At 50.0% G+C, this 20,705-nt stretch overlaps 1 protein-coding gene across 1 annotated transcript; it reads left to right on the top strand.

Moving 5' to 3' along the window:
* Nucleotides 1–4,852: 4,852 nt before the first annotated feature.
* Nucleotides 4,853–12,711, top strand: PPP1R14A (protein phosphatase 1 regulatory inhibitor subunit 14A). Its single transcript, XM_030874840.3, has 4 exons — nucleotides 4,853–5,316; nucleotides 7,472–7,552; nucleotides 8,171–8,203; nucleotides 9,076–12,711. The coding sequence occupies exons 1-4, from the start codon at nucleotides 5,116–5,118 to the stop codon at nucleotides 9,202–9,204; spliced, it is 444 nt and encodes a 147-aa protein (XP_030730700.1). The 5' UTR covers nucleotides 4,853–5,115; the 3' UTR covers nucleotides 9,205–12,711.
* The last annotated feature ends 7,994 nt before the right edge of the window (nucleotides 12,712–20,705 follow it).

Genomic DNA, 20,705 nt, shown 5'->3' on the forward strand with positions numbered 1-20,705 from the left:
TAATTAAAATAAGTGTATTATTATTTAAAACACCTAACAGTGCTATGAAGGAGATGAATTAAGGGCTGGGATTAACAGAGAACAGGTGGTGGAGGAGATGGTTTTGATATGAACCCTGAAGGATAAGAAAGGCTGATGAACAAACATTCTAAGCAAACAGCAAATGCAAAAGTCCTGAAGCAAGAAAGATGTCAGTGTGTTACAGGAGCCAGGGCCACACCCACTACTTGGCCTCCCTGCAGACATAATATGTGAAGAGCCTTAACTGGGTTATCAAAGTGGTGTTTACCTTAAACAATTAAGATTTTCTGCCCGCCATCTTCTTTAATCTTGCAATGAGGACCTATCAAGTTTATGATTAACCTCTCTATCCAAAATTTTATTCCGTTTCTTGTCCTGCCCCTGTGCCCTTCAGGATTGAGGAGTATCAAAGAAAAGGGGGATTGAAACCAAGCAGGACCCTGTGGGGCCCTCCCAGGTACAAAAGCCCTTTGTTTCTTGTTTGTAGAAAAAGGCTTTGGTCTCTTAGGCCTTCCTTGAGTTCCAAAGAGCAGACTCAACAGTTACTAGCTGGGGAAGTAAAGGAACGCAGAAACAAAGGAAGGGGGCAAGAAACAATAGTTCAGTGATAAAACAGAGTCCGTTCCTCCTCAAGGGATATGCATGACAATCTGACACATATCTTTGAGTTTTGTTTGCAGAAACTAAGACCCCCACTCAGGTGGAGGATGGTGACTAAATGCTGACCACAAGCATCTAGACCCCAGACTGGTTGGAACCAGAAGGTTGATGATTAAGATTCCCAAAACATCACCCTGTTTCCTCACCACCAACCAATCAGAGGAAAGTCCACGAGCTACAACCCTCACCCCAAATGTTGTTTTTAAAACCCCTTCCTTGAAAGCCATTGGGGAGATCCCATCTTTTGAGCACAAGCTGCCCCTCCTCCTTGTTTGGCATCCTGCAAATAAATGCTGTACTTTCCTTTACCACAACCCAGTGTCAGTAAATTGGTTTTGTGTGGCAGGCAAGCAAACCCACATTCAGTTCTGTAACAACACCTGGGGTGGATCATTTTTTTATACCTCCTCTCTACCAGGAAATTATTTTCGATAATAATCATGTAAGAATCATTATTTTATGTGTTCTTTAATTTTAAAATTAATAATTGAAAATGAATAAATTTCCATTTTAAAGATATTACTCAAATTCAGTAAAATATTTCATGTGTGGATGAAAATTTGTACTTACCAAATAAAAATATTATACCTCACAGTTCATACCCTGATTCACTCTTTTACATTTTTAAACACAAAAACTCCAAAGGATGTGTAGAATGACAGAATAGTTTCTTCATCTTTACAATCAGTGTGCTATCATTTAAATTTCTAACCTATTATTTAAATGCAAGAATATGTAGAATCACAGAAATGCCTGAAACAAGCCCAAATGATTCCAAATTGTTATGAACTTATTTTCAAAATGAACACACAGAGCTGAGTCTTCATACGTCAGAGGTCAACTGTATACCTGAGAGTTCTCTATATTGACTTCCCTATAGAACAGGGGTCCCCAGCCCCTGGGCCACGGACTGGTACCGGTCCGTGGCCTGTTAGGAACCACACCACACAGCAGGAGGTGAGTGGAGGGCGGGCGAGCAAGTGACGCTTCATCTGTATGTACAGCTGTTCCCCATCACTCGCATTACCACCTGAGCCCTGAGCTCTGCCTTCTGTCAGCATTATGGTGAGTTGTATAATTATTTCATTATATATTACAATGTAATAATAATAAAAATAAAGTGCACAATAAATATAATGTGCTTCGGTCATCCCGAAACCATCCCCCCCCTGCCCCCTGGTCCGTGGAAAAATTGTCTTCCATAAAACCGGTCCCTGGTGCCAAAAAAGTTGGGAACCGCTGCTGTAGAATATTGTGATAAACAGATGTTTAAACATAAACAGACAGTCCCCATGTTCATGGCCTGTATAATCCCCTCAAGTGTGAGCACGACCTGGGATTTGCTTCTTACCAATTAAATATGGCAAAGGAGGTTTACATTATATTATGTAAGACTCTGTCTTCGTGGAATGAAAAGAAAGAGATTCTCCATTGCTAGCTTTGAAAGATATAAATCGCCACATTGTGAGAAGATCTATGGAGAAGGCCACATGGTAAGGAAATGTAGGTGGCCTCTAGGAGCCAGGAGCAAACCCCACTGATAGCCAGCAAGAAAATGAAGACCTCATCCCCACAGCCTCAACAGATGAAAACAGATCTTTTTTCAGTTGAGTCTCTGATGAGAGAGCAGCCCTGGCTGATCCATGGATTGCAGCCTGGTGAGGCCCTGGAGCAGAGGGCCCAGCTAAGCCATGACTGGACTGGATCCACAGAAACTATGAGATAATAAACATGGGCTGTTTTAGATGCTAAGTTTGTGCTAATTTATTACACAGCAATAAAAAAACGAATACAAATACAATGTTTACTAAAGGATAGAGTAATAAAAATAATTTGAAGCTTACATATATATTATTAAAACTCAACAGTATTAAAAACAAACTCAACAGTATTGCATCAATTCAGTCAGTAGACCACCAAACAATTTTTTCCTGAGGGTGGAAGCATTATTTTATCACTGATACTGTTTAGAATTTGTCACATGGCATAATAAAAGCTTGGCCAAATTTGATCAGTTTTATTATTATTTTTAAATTCTCCACAGACAGTGCACCCCTTTTTTCCTGTACCCAAGGTGGACCACTCCTATTGCCCTCCCTTTGGTACACTACTAGTTGGAAAACAGACAGTAAATAAAATGAGTAAATTATATACAATGTGAAAAGGCAGTGAGCATTATGGATAAAACATAGAGCCAGGTAAGGGGGATGGGAATTGCCATATGAAATAGGGTGGTCAGAGAAGAACTCACTGTACAGGTGACATTTGAGGGAGATGAAGGAGTGAGCCCTGTTGACATTCTAGGGAAGAGCTTTCCTAGACAGAGGAACAGCTAGTGCAGAGGTGCTGGCATGGGACTGTGTTTGGCAGAGCTTTGATTGCCCCAGAACAATGGGGAGCTCTGGGCATTTTTTTTTAATATAACAGCTTTATTGAGATATAACTCCCATACCATACAACTCACCCTTTTAATGTGTACAATTCAATGGTTTTTAGTGTATTCATAGAGTTGTGTAACTATCATCATGATCAATTTTAGAAAATTGCATCATCCTCAAAAGAAACCCTTGACTCTCTAGCAGTCACTCCACTTCCCCCAATCTTGTCAGCCACAGGCAACCACCAATCTATTTTCTGTCTCTATGGATTTGCCTATCCTGAACATGTCATGTAAATAGAATCATGTGACATGTGGCCTTTTGTGTCTCGTTTCACTGACTTAGCATGTTTTCAAGGTTTATCCATGTTGTAGCATATATAAGTACCTAATTTCTTTTTATTGCCAAATAACACTCCATCATATGGATATATCATATTTTATTTATCCATTCTTCAGTTGATGAGCTGGGTTGTTTCCACCTATTGGCTGCTATGAACATTCATGTACAAATTTTTGTGTGAGCATTGTTTTCAATTCTCTGGTATGTACCTAAGAATGGAATTACTTGATCATATGGTAACTTTAAGTTTAACCTTTTAAGGAACTGCCAGACTTTTCCAAAGTGGCTACACCATTTTACATTCCCACCATCAATGTATGAGGGTTCTGCTTCCTCCACATTCTTGCCAACGCTCACTTGATATTTTCCATTTAAAAAAAATTATAGTCATCCTAATGGGTGTGAAGTGGTATTTCATTGTCATTTTGATTTGCAATTTCCTGATAACTAATGATGTTGAGCATCTTTTCATGTACTTATTGGCTTTTCTATATCTTTTTTAGAGAAATGTCTATTCAGATCCTTTGTCTGTTTTTAAATTGGATCATCTTACTATTGAATTACACAACTTTATTTATTTTAGATACAAGTACCTTTTCAGATATATGATTTGCAATTTTTTTCTCTCATTCTGTGGGTTGTCTCTTCACTTTCTTGATGACGTTCTTTAAAATGAAAGTTTTAAATTTTGATGATATCCAATTTTCCTATTTTTTTTCTTTTGTTGCTTTGGTTTTGATGTCATATTTAAGAAACCATTGCCTAGTTATGGATAGTCTTAAGCAGGGGAGGGACATGGCCAAATTTAAGTTTCATTTCAGTTTTGAAGTGTTATTCTTGCTGCTTTCAATTAAAGTGGGAAGACTTGTGAGCTAAGAGACTTCTCTGGTTACCCTGGCTAAAACTGTAACCCCACCCTCACTCTATTTCTCATTTTCTGCTTCATATTTCTCCATAGAACTAATCATATTCTAATAAACTGTATAATACACTGTACTTACTTATTATGTCACTGCCTGCCTCCACCGCAAGAATGCCGCCGGCTCCATGAGGACTGGGCTTGTCTGTTTGGTTCACTGCTCTATCTCCAGTGCCTAGGGAAGTTCAGGACGGGGAGCCTGGTGATAACCAGAGGCACAGAGAACCCCTGGATGCTATCTGGCATGAGGAGTCTGATATGGGGGGGGCGGTTACAGCCCAGATGTCATGATGTCAAATGAATATTTGTTGAGTAGAGTGAGTGAATATGAACGAATGAATGCATGGATGAGTGAATAAATGAAAGAAGGAACAAATGATGCACCGTTAGGTACTATGGCTTGACCTTCCCTTGCAAAGAGAGTAGGTAGCACAGGGGCTCGTGCACTGTCCCTGGCAACCGCCAGAGGGCGCAGACAGGCCGGGTTCCCTAGAGCCCATCCCGGACCCGCCCCCCCGGATCCAGGCCCCGGGAGCCCCTGTCGCCCGATCGGGCCGGGGACTCCCGGATCCCGCCCATACCTGAGCCAGGCACGGCCGCGGGCTTCACGCCGGCGCAGCGGTCAGTCCTCGCTTTGCAGGCAGAGAAACTGAGGCCCGGGGCAGCCGGGGCGGGGCCGGCCCCCTGCGAGTCCGAGCCCCCGCCCCCGGTCGGCCCCGCCCCGGCCCGTAAGAGGTCCCCTGGCCGCCAGGCGAAAGCTCACAGCACGGAGCCGGGGCCGGGGCCAGGACCGCGATGGCAGCTCAGCGGCTGGGCAAGCGGGTGCTGAGCAAGCTGCAGGCTTCATCGCGGGCCCGGGGACCGGGAGGCAGCCCCGGGGGGCTGCAGAAGCGACACGCGCGTGTCACCGTCAAGTATGACCGGCGGGAGCTGCAGCGGCGGCTGGACGTGGAGAAGTGGATCGACGGGCGCTTGGAGGAGCTCTATTGCGGCAGGGTGAGACGGGGAGAGGTGGGGTTGCAGGGGGAGTCCCGGACCGATAGACCCTGAGCCCAGACTCCCTACGCCTTGAGGGCCTCTGGTTGCTTGTGCTCGCTGGTGCGCGCTGGTGCAGCCTCGTTCGCACGTTAGGACGCACGCTCCTGGACTCATGGGCCTCGCCGTCCACCCTCCATGGCACTCTGCTTGTGCACACAGACAGACACTTGGGTCCAAACACCAGGGGAGCACCAGGGGTTTAGCGTATGGGAGGTGAGGAGGCAAACTTGGGGAACTGGAGTGGCCATATCTGGAGAAAGGGTGGGGGGAGGGGGATGTCTTAAAGCCAAACATATACATGGTGGCAGGGGAGATACAACCACACGGAGCTGCACAGCAAAGGAAGCATCAGCATTCACAGACGTGCACAGTGACGAGCTATGGCCACTCGCAGACACAGTGACAGAAGCAACAGCCATGCACAGACTCTCAAGGACACAGGCTGGCGTCGCTTACGGATCAACCTATGCTACAGCTGCAGGCTCTCACAGTCACAACAGCACAGGCCACAGCCATATGCAGACACAACACAACTACACCCACACAAAAGGACTCCAGTTACAGCTGTTCATAGATACACACAGCACAGGCTGTAGCGGCTCGCAGACGGTACAAGTTACAACAGCTACCCCCGGACACCTAGTGATTCAAGTAACGACCATCCATTATCTCCTAAAGGCAAAAAACGATAATCACGTGCAAACGCAATGATAGATGCTGCAGCCACGTGCAGACATAAAATAACAGAAATTATAGCTACACCCAGACAGAAAACCACGTAAGCTATGGGCACCTCCAGACATACGATGGTAGAAACTGCAGCTGCCGGTGGACACACAGGGCACAAGCTATGGCCTCCTATGCTGTCTCATGGGGTACAGACAGACACGACATCTCACTCGGGTCTCTGCCTGAAGTCACATTTTGTACAACACACACGTGCTGTGGAGCATGGTCACAGGTACACAGACACACAAGACGACAGATGCTCTGCAGCACAGTGCGAAGGTGGGAGAAGCCACGGCCCCTCGCAGTGACACGAGGGCCCTCTGTTCTCAGACACATGTGGGCTCACACAGGTGGACAGTTGCTAGTGGTAGGTGGCATCCTCTGAGGTCGTCCTCTGACAGTGGGCACTCCAGCTAGCCAGACTCTCAGGGACACAAGCTGTGGTCACTTACTGATCAGCATATGCTACAGTGACGCATGACGGTGAGACAAATACAGCAAAGCCAGAGTCGCCCACTGCCCACCCGTAGGACCACAGGCCCCTGCACAGGCTGTGCACGATGTCACACACCTCTGCACCCTCGTGCCGGCCCTGGCACCTTGGCATCAGGCTCTGGCTCACACACAGAGACTCACACAAGCAGGTAACACACTTACAGACACTCCGTGCCACACACAATCCCCTGGCCGCCCAGGCCTGAAGCCCACAGTGGAGTCAGCAAAACTGCGTAGGGGAGGCAAAGCTCTGTAACCCCTGGGATCTCTTTGCTCAGACAGCTGGGTTCTGCCCCCACAGGGTTACTGAGCCAGCCTGCATTTGCCCTTTGCCCCAAGAGGCCATCCAAGGGTCCCCCTCTTGGCTGCTCAAAGTTGGGCTTGTGGCTTATCTCTCCCACCCACCTTGGGGGGCTTCCTGACCCAAGCCCTCCCCGCTTGGGTGCCCTGGGGCAAGGGGCCACCCCCAGCAGGCTCTAGCCTGCCAGCTTCCCTCCCCTGCACCTAGCGCTTAAACTTTTCCTTGAAAGGGCAAAGCCAACCCCTCTTCTGAATCCCGGAATCTGACATTCCAAGACTCCACCAGGCCTGTTTCCCGCTGTGGGAGTAAGGGCCAAGGCAAGAGACCCGTGCCAGGCCCAAGACTCCCGAGGCCCAGGGGCCAGCCTCCGAGATGGTACAGGCTCCCGGGCCTCTGTCGACCCATCTGTCACCCCTCCCCCCAACACCCAGATGTCCCGCCTTGGCGGTGCTGTCCCTGACTGCCACATTATTGCTCCAGAACCCGCCAGCTGGGCCCCGGGGCCTTTGGGGCTCCTCCAGGGACCTGGACAAAGGCGGGGGAGGGAGGGGAAAGGGACCCTGACGCCCCTCCCTCTCCGCCTTTTAGGAGGCAGACATGCCCGATGAGGTCAACATTGATGAATTGTTGGAATTAGAGAGTGAAGAGGAGAGAAGCCGGAAAATCCAGGTAGCTGGAGGGGAAAGCCGCCCCCAGCCCCCTACCCTGCACCTCCCTACAAATCATATCAATAGTTAACGTGTTTCTTGAGCACTTCCTAAGTGCCAGGCGCTGTTTCAATTGCTTTACGCTTAGTAACTCATTTAATCTTCACAAAACCCTCTGAAGGGTTTATTATCTCCGTCTCACTATTATCACTATTATTATCTCTGCTTTCCACTTGAGGCAAATGAGGCCCAGCGAGATCTCATCACTTGCCCAGGGTCCCATAGCTCAGAAGGCGCATATCTGGGAGTCAGAGCCAGGCAGCCTGGACGCAGCGTGCTTGCTCTTCCGGCCTGTGCTCTCCTAGAGGCAGGAAATGCTGTGTGCCCTTCGGGCCCTCTCTGGATCTAGCGCTGGTCTTGGTGCTGAGTTTCTTGACCCAGCTCTGCCCCCAGTTGCTGTATAAGATGCCGGGGCCTTGTTCCTCCCCTGAAGCCACAGGGGCCAGTCCACCTGGAGTCTGACTACCATTTGTCTTGCTGCCTTGGGGCTTTGCTAGGAAATGGAAGGGGCTGGCGGGGCGTATGTTTTAGTCATTTACTATTTTCTTTTCTTTTTTTTTGTTTGTGGGGGGTTGTTTAGGGACTCCTAAAGTCGTGCACAAACCCCACAGAGGTGAGTTTTCCATCCCCCATTCCAGGCCCTGTTGTGCCCCCTGCACCTTGACTGGGGGCTGGGGGGCGGTCTCCGGGGAGGAGGGAAGAAGCTGGCTGTGCCTAGGACCAGCAGAGGGAACTCTGGGAGCCCTGCCTCTCCCATGGCCGTTTTCTCATCTCCAGTGGCGTCTTTTGTCTTCCTCACTCCTGTCCCCTCTCTTCCCATCTGCCCCCGGGGCTCCATTATCGCCTCCCTGCTGACATGCTGCCCCATCTGTCTCCTATTTCTGCCACTGCTGCGCTCTGTCTGCCCGCTCACCTCCCTCCGCCTCTCTCCCTTGTTACTGCCTCCACCGCCCTGGGGCTCCCTTCCCCACTTCTCAGGGGCCACCCTATCCTTCCAGGCCCTGAGCGGCCTGGCCCCTCCCACTTCCTTCCCTGCTTTAAAAGGGAAAAATATTCATGTTCCTCTAACCAGCTCTGGGCTGCCTGAGCGACAAACGTCATTGTGTGTCTGTCTGCCCTGGAGCCAGCTCAGGCCTCTGTCCCTGGGGACGCTCCTGATAATCTCTTGGCTCGAAAAATATCTGCATGTCTCTCTGTGGCTCTGTCCCTTCGTTTCTCCCTATCCCTTCATTTCTCTCTATCTCTGCATCTATGTCTTGGTTTCTGTCTACTGGTCTCTGTCTCTCTCCATCTCTCTCTCCCTGTTCCCCCCCACCCCCCCATGTTCTTCTCCATCTGTAGCCTCTACCCCTCCTTAACTCCACCTCCTTCCCCCTCTCACTGACCGGGAAGCAGGAAATAGAGGGGCCCAGGTCAGAAGGGCTGGGCAGGGCAGGGCATGCCCCCAGCCCTCCCGTGTTCTCAGCACCCTCGCCTTGTCCTCAGGACTTCGTCCAGGAGCTGCTGGTGAAGCTGCGAGGCCTCCACAAGCAGCCAGGCCTCCGCCAGCCCAGCCCCTCCGGTGACGGCAGCCTGAGCCCCCTCCAGGACCGAGCCTGGACTGCGCGGCCCTGACCCTCTCTGGCCTCTGTGACCCCCCTCCATCTCCCCCCAACGCCATCCTGGCTTGTTTATAAGGTGTATTTAATGGTTCTGTAACAATAACACTGCGTGCCTGTTTTTCTTCTCCCTGGTTACTGTGGGCTTCCCTGAGCTCCTCCCCGCACCTCCCTCTCTCCTGCTGCGTCTCCTCATGTCCCAGCACCCTCAGCTGGCCCGGGCAGATGGAGAATCATTCCTCAGCCGGGGAGCATGAGAACAGGCCCTGCTGACCTTGCAGGCCTGGGACTCACATCCTCGCCTCACCTCCCCCAGCCTTGGCCCAGTCCCAGCCAGCAGGGCCTCAGTGTGTGGGTGGCACAGGAGGGCTCCTGTAGGGAGGACCGCCTGTGGTCCCTGGGCCACAGGAGATGCACAGGACTGAATGTACCTGATGTGACCACAGTGCACTGGGAACAAACCATTCATCCTCTCCATAGATTTTATTGGGCACCTATTGTATGATTACCCTGGCCATTAGTATTGAGGACACAAAGATAGCAGAAGATAGTCTCTGGCGTCAAGGTGCTCACACAGTGGTGGGGAGGAAGGGCCTGTGAGCAGGGGATTCGAGCAAAGTGTGCTGCATGGTCCAAGATACTTGGGAGCCCACGGAGTAGGAGGAGCTGTTCACTCTTGGGGTGGTGAAGAAATCTAGGAGTGCTTCCTGAAGAAAGTGACATTTAGGCAGGGCTTTGAAGGATGCATAGGAGTTTGTGTGAAATGGGTACCCATATCAGAGGACTCTGAACTGGTGGGAGGAGGGATTGATATTGGGGCTGAGCCAGGGAAGATACCAAATATTGGCAGGCCCATCTACCAGTCAGGATGGGCAAGTCCCTCAGAGCTGGATCAGGGAAGCCCCCTGGGCTGGGGCATGCTCATGCTGGGGAATGGAGGGCCCTGAAGGGTCTCAGGGGAAGGGCAAGGGTATCAGAAGTGGGTAGTGGTTATTTACTAAAGACTGTGGAAGTGCTTCATTATTTCAACAACAGTAGTCCCAGCTGTGTACAGTCAGGAGATGGGGTGGGATTGTGGCTGTGCTTAGGACTGGGGCCAGGCCGGAACTGGGGAATCTTCCCCCAAGGTCATAGCACACCTCCCATCTCACCTCTACTGCCTAAAATTGGGGCCCCGAGCCCCATGCCCATGCAGTGCTGCCCAGAAGCCCTGCCAGGATCAGACACCCATCCCAGGGGTCCCAGCTCTAATCTGGCAGGAAGAGAAGCCGACCCTGAAGAAGAGGGGTATCTAGGAGCATCTGCTCTGTTGAGCCCTTCAGGTGACCTTGCTGTCCCTGTACAGACAGACCTCAGGCTTCCAGTGCCCCCTCCCCTCCACACAACTGGATAGAGAGTGTAATGGAGGAATCCCTCCTCCTCGTACCCAAGCAAAGTCTTGGGTGTGCCGTGTGTTGAGCCTCTCAGTTTCCTCATCTGGAAAATGGGGACTTCACAGAAGATGAAACTGAGGCCCAGATTAGTGATGACACTTGCCCAAAATCACTCAGCTGGGAAGTGGCAGTGGGTTTTAATCACAGGCATTATGATTCCAGAACCCAAATATTTCTACACTACAGTGCCCCTATAAGCCATAGCTTTAGCATACATTGCAATTCTTCAGTGGCAAGAAGAGGTGGACTAATTCATACTAAGGTGTTAGTGACTGCTGACAGCTCTCTGAGATAGCCTGTCTAAAGGGCAATACAATTTGAGAACAAGGCTACAACAAAAGGATCGGGAAGCAGCATACCATGGTGGGTAAGAGCATGGACTCCGGGGTTAGTGCTTGGATTCAAATGCCATCTGTCTTACTTCCTAGCTGTGTGGTCTTGAGCAAGTCACTTAACCTCTCTGTGCCTCAAGTTTCCATATCTGGAAAATGATTATAATTGTACCTACTTCCCAGGGTGGTTGTGAGGTTTAAATGCATAGATTGTAGACTAGTGCCGGGCACAAAGTAAGCGTTATCGTCAACCTTATCATTGTAGGGAGGGGCTGGACCATTAGCCCCTTACAGCCGCCATCCCTGGCCAGCAAGATGTCCCTTAGGAACACTGAATCACAGGCGCTTTGCTTAGGAAAAGCCACAAAGGACACGGTGTACCCGAGCCACCACCCTTGCATAATTGCCACACTCACCTCCTCACGCTGCCTCCCAGGGCCTGTGATCTTGTTTCCCACTTAGCAGCCCAATAATGCTTTTTCTCACTCACTTTACTTTTTATTTATCTATTTTTTGGCTGTGCTGCACGGCTCGCAGGATCTTAGTTCCCCCAACCAGGGGTCGAACCCACGGCCCCTGCAGTGAAAGCGCAGAGTACTCACCACTAGACCACCAGGGAAGGCCCTCTCACTTTTGTCTCCATCCACCCTGCTCCCTCCACGGGCTTCCTTTGGCTTCAGAGGAGAAACCAAAGTCTCCCCCTACACGCTCCACCCGCCCACCTGTCATCCTTCATCCCTCTCCTCTCCCTCACCTGCACTCCCCGCCAACCCCCCTCACTCCCACGAGACTCTTCCCCTCCTGGACCCTTGGACGTTTCTCTGCCCGGAGTACTCCGCCCAAGTGAGGGATCATCATTTAGATGTAATTCCAGACAGGTGTTCTTGAGCCCCTTATGGAAGAAACCACCCTCTGTCACTATCCTGTCACAATAATTAATTTTCTCCACGAATTTATTACACCCTGAAATTATGCATTACTTTATTGTCTGTCTACCCTCCCCCCACCTTCAGAATATTAGCTCCTTAGGCACGGCTGTATTCCTAACGTCCGGAGCAGCGCCTGGCACACAGCGGGTGCTTGCCCAATAACGGGGACGCATTCTCCGCGCACAGCAACCCTCTTCGACTAGAAGTGAAGCCTTAGCGTCCTCTCGTGGCTATGCGGGTTGTTTTAAATAAACTACACCCCAACGGTCAGCTACTCCAGGGCTGGTCGGCCGGCATTTATTTAAGAGCTGGCTTCAGAAGTCGCTACAGCAAAGCACTCGCCCGTCTTAGATCAACACCAGAGACTCTGCTAATCAGAATGATAAACATTAGAAATGGTGTCGCATTGATGATATGACTGGTATTCACAACTGGCTAAAACGTTTTAGAAATACTTCATAATAAATAAAGAGGGCAGGAAGGCTCTTCACGAAGGGTGTATCATGGTTGCTATAAGCCTACGAGTATCCATATCATTTCACTAATACTGTAATAACCAATTAAAACATCATTTTAAAAGCTTGTTCCCAGGCTTCAACACCAAAAAACAAAAAACAAAACAAACAAAAAACTTGTGCGGTTCTCAATAGCTACAAAAACTATAGTTTATCTAACAACTTAATCAAAGATATATAAGGCCTTGATTGAAAAAACATTAATATGCCAATAAAGTATATAGAAGATAATTTGGAAAAATGAGACCATCCATGCCTTTGCATAAGATATCTTAATATTATCCACATGTAAGTTCTCTCCAAGTTAGCCAATAAATTCAAAGCAATCTCAATCAGAATTCTGGGTGGATTTTTTGAGATACTTGGTAAAGTCTATTCTAAAATTTGTATGGAGGAAGAACAACAGTTGTACATAATATGTACAAATAACCAAGCCAACATTAAAAAAGAAAGTGAGGAAGGCTTGCTCTACCAAATGTTAAGCCATAGGGATAAAAAGCGTGATATTGGGCTTCCCTGGTGGCGCAGTGGTTGAGAGTCCGCCTGCCGATGCAGGGGACACGGGTTCGTGCCCCGGTCCGGGAGGATCCCACATGCCGTGGAGCGGCTGGGCCCGTGAGCCATGGCCGCTGAGCCTGCGCGTCCAGAGCCTGTGCTCCGCAACGGGAGAGGCCACAACAGTGAGAGGCCCGCGTACCACCAAAAAAAAAAAAAAAGTGTGGTATTGATGAAGAACAGATGAATACAGCAAAGGAACAGAACAGACTCACAGGTAGTCTCCAAATGAAGTAAAGACCTAAATGTAAAGAATAAAACTATGGAGTTAATACAAGAAAATGAAGAATAATATCACTGTGACATGTCCACACATTTTTTGCTATACTTTCCATCAAAAGGTGGTGTCTCATTGCCCTTGTCTTAAAAACAGACCAGCCTCAGGGATTCACTTCTCACAAACAAAATGTGATGGAAGTGGCGCTGAGTGTATTCGTCTGCTCAGGCTGCCATAATGAACTACTATAGCCTAGGTGGTTTCAACATCAGAAATTCATTCTCTCACAGTTTGGGAGGCTGGGAAGTCCAAGATCAGGGTGCCGGCAGGGTTGGGTTCTGGTGAGGGCTGTCTTCCTAGCTTGCAGACCGCTGCCTTTCCACTGAATCCTCACATGGCAGAAAGAGAGAGAACAAGTTCTCTGGTGTCTATTCTTTTTTTTTTTTTTTTTTTTTTTGGCGCATTGGGTTTTCGTTGCTGTGCATGCAAGCGGGGGCTACTCTTTGTTGTGGTGCGCGGTCTTCTCACTGTGGTGGCCTCTCTTGCTGTGCTGTGGAGCACGGACTCTAGGCGCGCGGGCTTCAGTAGCTGTGGAGCGCGGGCTCTAGAGCGCAGGCTCAGTAGTTGTGGCGCACGGGTTTAGTTGCTCCGTGGCACGTGGGATCTTCCCGGACCAGGGCTTGAACCCGTGTCCCCTGCACTGGCAGGCGGATTCTTAACCACTGCGCCACCAGGGAAGTCACCCACACTTTCTTCTATAAACTTTATAGATTGACCTTTCACGTGCGGGTCTTTGATGGAGCTGGAGCTGCAGATGTCGTTCCCAGAGCTGACCGCCCATCCAGTAGAACCCAAGTCCCCTTTTCCAGTTAGGGATGCCTCCTGAGGGTGCTGGGGTCACTATGACCGTGGGGATCACGGTCTCTTACATTTTCCACCTGGCTCACCACTCACTCCTAACACAATCCTCACATCCAGGTAGATGCTCCTTCGACCTCCCCCAGCCTCCCCATGCCCCCACCACCTCTCTGCCAGGGATCTGGTCCTCTGCCCAACCCCGGCCCCTCCAGCCACCCTGGCTCTCGTCATGCCCATGCCCGATAAACACAGCCCCTTCAATCTCAGCTTCATGCTTCTCGCTCTCTATCCGCCTTCTCCTCTCTCTCAACTCCCTCCCTCCAGTCCCCCAACCCTGACAGGACCTACAGCCCCATTGATCCCCCTCCCCTCTCACTGTCCTTCAGCCCTGCAAGTCTGTGGTCACTCACCAAAGTGGCTCCCTTGTATCCCCCCTCAACTCCCTCTCTTTATTATTCTCACTTGGGAAACGCCCAATCTGGCTAAATCAAACTTGGCCTCTACTCCACGCTTCTGTCCTTTTCTAAGAGCTCAAAACTTTGAGTTCCTGACCGGCCCCTCAAGGGGTCTTCTGTGCATCCTCTCTCTTTCCCCCCATCTCTGCTCCCAGCTCATTTCACTGAAGCCATAGGAGAGAACGTCCTCAGTCTCCCACCTCCTGGCGTCTGCTCCACACGTCTTCTCCTCCTCCTGATACGGATCAAGCCTCACGAAGGCTGACCCACCACTCGGGGACTCGCTTGTTTCCTCTTGTCTCCATCACTGCTCCAGCAATGCTCCCCTCTCCCCTGCATCGTCACCTTCCTGATCATTCCCGCTGGCATACAGATGTAGTGTAACTCCTCCCATCTTAAAACAAAACAGAAGACAAAACTCTTTGACCTCCTCCAGCCGCAGCCCTGTTTCTTGGCTCCCCTTTACAGCAAAATGTCTCCCCAGAGATGGTTCCAGCTCCCTTCTGCACTCTTTCCAATCAAACGTTCACATTCTACTTGTCCATCATCCCCTGCTCCATGGAAGTGCTCTTGTCAGGGTCCCCCTGGTGGTAATCCAAGTCACATTTCAGTTGCCGTCTTACTTGACCCATCAGCCGTCATCCTTCCCTGTCTCCTTTGCTCCTGAGACACCGGCCATCCTCCTGGTTTTCTCTAGCCTCCCTGCCGGCTCCCTGTCAGCGCCCCCACTGGCTCCTCCTTACCTTCTGGATCTGGTACTGATGGTCAACTCTAGGTCTCCACCTTGGTCCTCCTCTCTCCCTGGAGAGCTCATCCAGTCTCACTTTATGCACCCAAATTTCTCTCTTTAACCCAACGTCGGGACTTACCCAGCAGCCCCCCTTGGATGCCTGACGTACATCTCAAACTCAAGGCTTCTGCTTCTGAAGCTGAGCTCCTGGGCTCTCCCAAACCTGCCCCTCTGGCTCCAGCCCCATCTCAGTGCCGGCACCTCCATCCCTCCAGCTGCTCAGGCCACGGGCCTTCGCGCCCACTCCACGGACTTTTTCCCATGCGCCCCATAAATTATCCATCTGCAAATTCTGCCCACTCTGCTGTAGTAGGCAGAACAATGGCGCCCCAAAGCTACCGGTTCTAATCCCTTATAGGGAAAAGTGTCTTTGCAGATGTGACGAAGTTAAGGATCTTGAGATGGGAAGAATATCTTGGATTATCCAGGTGGGCCCTAAATACCATCACTTATAAGTATCCTTATAGGACAAAAGCAGAGGGTGAGAAGCACACACACAGAGGAGGAGGTGATGTGAAGATGGAACCTTGAAGACTGGTGTGATGAGGCCACAAGCCCAGGAGCATCAACCGCCACCAGAAGCTGGAAGAGGCAAAGAATGGATATTCCCTTACAGCCTCCAGGGGGAGTGTGGCCCTGCTGACACCTTGATTTCGACTCAGTGATACTGATTTCTGACTGCTGGCCTCCAGAACTGTGAGAGCATAAATTTCTGGGCGCTTTTTGTTTTGTTTTTAAATTTTTATTGGAGTATAGTTGATTTAAAATGTAGTGTTAGTTTCAGGTGTACAGCAAAGTGAATCAGTTATACACACACATGTATCTACTCCTTTTTAGATTCTTTTCCCATATAGGCCATTAAGAGTATTGAATAGGGTTCCCTGTGCTGTACAGTAGGTCCTTATTAGTTATCTATTTTATACATAGTAGTGTGTATATGTCAATCCCAATCTCCCAATTTTTCCCTCCCCCCCTTTTCCCCCTGCTAAACATAAGTTTGTTTTCTACATCTGTGACTCTATTTCTGTTTTGTAAATTTGTTCATTTGTACCTTTTTTTTTATTCCACATATAAGTGATATCATATGATATTTGTTTTTCTCTCTCTGACTTCACTCAGTATGATAATCTCTAGGTCCATCCACGTTGTTGCAAATGACATTATATCGTTCTTTTTTATGGCTGAGTAATATTTCATTGTATATGTGTACCACATCTTCTTTATCCATGCCTCTGTCGAATTTCTGTTGTTTTAAGCTGACAAGTTCATGGTCATTTGTTACAGCAGCCGCATTCTGTTGCCTCTCATCCCCTTCTTGCCCCGACCCTGGCCCCATCCTCCCACCCCAGCCATCTCAGCCCCCTCCCAGGTCTCCCGCCTCCTACCTTGTCCCCACAGTCTGGTCCACACTTGCAGCCATGAGGATCTTTCTAAAAACAGAAGGAGATGGGGACTTCCCTGGTGGTTCAGTGGTTAAGAATCTGTCTTCCAATGCAGGGGACGTAGGTTCGATCCCTGGTCCCACATGCCCACGTGCCACACCTAGAGAGAAGCCCGCGCACCACATGCTGCAACGAAGATCCCGTGTGCTGCCACTAAGACCCAACGCAGTCAAATAAATAAATATTAAAAAAAAAAAACAGGAGGAGATCATGCTGAAAACGATCCACTGTCTCCCCCCTACCCTCAGAATCAAACCCAAACTCCTTACCCTGGGTTTTATGGTCCTACCTGACATGGTCTCACCTTATCCCCGGTCTCAGGATTGTTGCGAGGGTCACGTGAGTGTACACGTTAGCGCAGTGCCCAGCAGAGGTAAGAGTGCCCATCAGGGCAGCACAGAGGGTGCTTTGGGTCAGCAAACCTGAGTCCAAGTCCAGACTTCGTGATTTCCTCGTGATCTCCAGGCAGGGACCACACGTCTCTGGGCTGTTGAGATTGTGTATGTAAAGCCGTCAGCCCGGGAGTGGCACACAGTAGGTGTTCAGCCACAGGAAATGATGATGTGAGGATCACAGATAGTATTTATTGTGTGCTAAAGTGTGCCAAGCACTAAGGGCTCTACACGGGCCCAAAGCACCCTCACCACGAACCTGTGAGGTTGGAACCATTACTCCCATTTTGCAGATGAGAAAACCAAAGTACCAAAAAGTTCCAGCAGAGCTACTGGGGAGACAGGAAGGTGGCCTGTGGAGCCCACACTCCACCACCGACTCTAAGGCCTCTGTTGCAAACCCATACCCTCATCCCTCCCCACCTGAGAGCTTGAGAACCATCCCTTCAATTGCATTTTGTTTCTTCTTTCTGCCTTTGTGCCCAAACACAAACCATGATTCTCAGGGCTTTGCAGTCATTAGAAAGACTTGGGGGCTGCCTCCTGAGACCTGGGGTTCTGGGATCTGCCTTCAGGGACGCTGGATCCCTGGGACTGGGGGGCGGGAGGGTGGGTAGGGATGGCATTTTCATGGAGGGCCTGAGCAGATTCTGACACAGGAAGTCAGCAACCCCCTTCAGAGTAGCACAGGGAGGTGGCCTGTGGTTTAGCTTCTGAGTGAGACAGGGGTTCAAGCCCCAGCTCTCCCCACCTTGATAGGTGGGGACTTTTGGCGGGGGCATTGTCTATATGAGCCCAAGTTGCCTTGTCTGACTCTGAGGTGGAGAGTCCTGCTTCCTAAGTGCGGTCTGTATGATCGTGACGTAAGACCTGTGAAAAGCTCAGGAGCCATCCTGACACACAGGAGGAGCTAAGTCAACGGGACCTTATGTACTGTTGTTATTATTATTAATTGTTATTGTTGTTGCCCTGGTATTGTGTGACCACCTCCCCCCAGCCTCACGTCCTCTGTACCTCAGTATCCTCATCTGGGTAGGAGACTTCTGAGGGTCATGTCTGAACACCCCAAGGGCAGCTTAGGGGAGGGCTGTACCCTCTGAAGAATAGCGGGGAAGAGAGGGATCAGGGGGGCTTAGCAAGGGTCTCCCTCGGAGGCCCAAGCTGGGCCCTCAGGGGTCTGGGACAGAGAGGGTCTATTGATTCCACAGGAGCCTCTGGCGGGAGGGACTCAGACCGTGGTGACCAGGTCCTGGGCAGGGTCTGAAGCTCATAGTGGGGGCACCAGTGTCTCCACTGGCTGGTCCCACTGGCCCCACAATGTCCCTCCAGGATCCGAGGCTTCACGAACAGTCTGTCTGGACAAAGACTGAGGCCACAGTGCCCTCTGGTGGCCAAACCTTTGCATTCCAGGTTAGGAGACGAGAACAAACGTTGGCAATTGTTTGTTCCCAAGACTTGGGTGACAGGTAGACCCCAGAGCCCCAAGAGGTCAGAACAGGGACTTGCCCTGTGTCTGGAGAGGTCAGGGGGTCAGGACTTGAAAAGACTCTCCTGGAACTTCCTTCAAGGAGCCCTCCGTGACCCCCAGGCTGGGTTAGGAGCCTCCTCTGGGCTCCCATAGCCCCGAGTACATCCTCTATCCCAGCCCTGCCGTCTGCCCTGGCTTCCCCCACCCTTGGCTGTCATCGTGTGGTGATGGGTCTTTTACCCCACTGGACTGTGAGCTTACGGCTTTGCCTGGGGCAGGGCCATCAGACACGTCATTGCTGTGTCCCCAGCATGCCCACACCGGGCTGGGGACAGTGATACTCTATAGAAATGAGTGAATGTGCCTCTTAACCTCTCCCTTCTCTTTGCCTTGAAGCTTTAGCTCCAGACCCTCTGCTGGGAAGGTTTCCTTAATACAACCCCTCCCCGCCCCCCGCCCGCCAAGTCCCCTTCAGATGGTCCAAGTGTGTGGGAAGGCACAGCCTGGAGCCCGCATGACTCTCTCTCCCTGCTGCTTGCACTCTGCAGAGCCAGACAGTGGGGAGAGACATGGAGGATAATGACTAATTGATTCATTTATTTATTCAACAAATAATTGTTGAGCACCTGCTATTTTTCAGGCCCTGTTCTAAGCACTGGGGAGACAGCAGTGGAATGAACAACAATCCCTGCCTCATAGAGCTGGTAGTCAAAGGAGTGGAGACAGACACTCAATCAAGTAACTAAATAGGCCTACAACATGATGATGAGTTATGGTAAGTGTTGGGAGAAGGAGAAAGTTTTTAAGAGGACAGAGAGATTCTGGGGGATGCCATCTTAGCTGAGGTTGTCTCTGAGAAGGTGACATTCAGAAACCTGAATAAAGTGAGAGTTGGAGCCATGCAGGTGTCTGGGGGAGGAGCATTCTAGGCAGTGAGAACAGCAAGTGCAAAGGTCCTGTGGCTGAAGTGGGAGTGGAACGTTCCAGGAACAGGGAGGAGGCCAGTGCGGCTGGAGTAAAGTTAGACAAGGGAAGGAAGAAGGGTGGTGAGATCAGAAGTGTGATGGGGCCTGGGAACGGGTTTGAGTAGGGCCTAGAGGGCATAGTAAAGACTTCAAATTTTTTTCTAAGTGTGAAAGAAGGGACTTCTCTGGTGCTGCAGTGGTTAAGACTCTGTGCTCCCAATGCAGGGGACCCGGGTTTGATCCCTGGTCAGGGAACTAGATCTCCCATGTATGCCTCAACTAAGAATTCTCATGTCACCACTGAAGAGCCCTCAAGCTGCAACTAAGCAGCCCGCCTGCTGCAACTAAGAACCAGAGCGACCAAATAGATCAATGAATATTTCTTTAAAAAGTGTGAAAGAAGCCACTGGAGGTTTTGAGCCAGAGCGCGTTGTGATGCCAGCTGTTTCAAGCAGCTCACTCTGGCTGCCCTGGAGAGAATAGAAATGGACTGTGGGGGCGGGGGGGGGGAGCAAAAGGGGAGCAGTACCAGGATGGAGGCTGTGAAGGGAGAAGAGTGGGTGGATTCTGGATCTATTTTGTGAATGTGGAGATAACAGCATTTGCTGATGGGTCTGGGGGGTGTGTGAAAATGAAGAGTCAAGGATGACTGATTGCACTTAGAACAAAATCCGTTTTCTTTATAATGGCCTACAAGGCCCGACACAATCTGGATCCTTGCTGTCTCCCTAATATTGTCTCCCTCCCCGCCTCCCCCCACTCACTCTGCTCATTACACTAGCTTTCCCACTGATCTTTGAACTTGCCAAGCTTTTCCTCCTTCCCCTCCCATTGCACGGTGGCAGCTTCTCGGGTCTCAGCTCAAATGTCACCTCCTCAGAGCAGCCACTTTCTTTATAATACTTATCACTCTCTAAAATGATCAGCTTATTTGTTCGTTTATCATCTTTTTTCCTCCACTAAAAGGTCAGCTCCTTGAGGGCAGCAACTTTGCCTGTTGGTCACGCGGTATCCCCAGTGTCTAGAAGAGTGCCTGGCACATAGCAGGCACTTAATAAATGAACAAAGGCATTGATTAACCCCTGTGCTTGTTTACAGACTGGCTTACACAGAAGAGGCACCCAGACAAGTAGGCAAAGGCAAGAATACACGACAGACCCTGGGGT

The sequence above is a fragment of the Globicephala melas genome, chromosome 19, assembly GCF_963455315.2.
Source record: "Globicephala melas chromosome 19, mGloMel1.2, whole genome shotgun sequence".
Taxonomy (NCBI): Eukaryota; Metazoa; Chordata; class Mammalia; order Artiodactyla; family Delphinidae; genus Globicephala; species Globicephala melas.

Excerpts from the sequence above, each read along its gene's own strand:
- PPP1R14A (XM_030874840.3), top strand. The coding sequence starts at position 5,116 with ATGGCAGCTCAGCGGCTGGGCAAGCGGGTGCTGAGCAAGCTGCAGGCT. Across the intron at positions 5,317-7,471 it reads AGGAGCTCTATTGCGGCAGG|GAGGCAGACATGCCCGATGA; the intron begins GTGAGACGGGGA and ends TCCGCCTTTTAG. Across the intron at positions 8,204-9,075 it reads CGTGCACAAACCCCACAGAG|GACTTCGTCCAGGAGCTGCT; the intron begins GTGAGTTTTCCA and ends CCTTGTCCTCAG.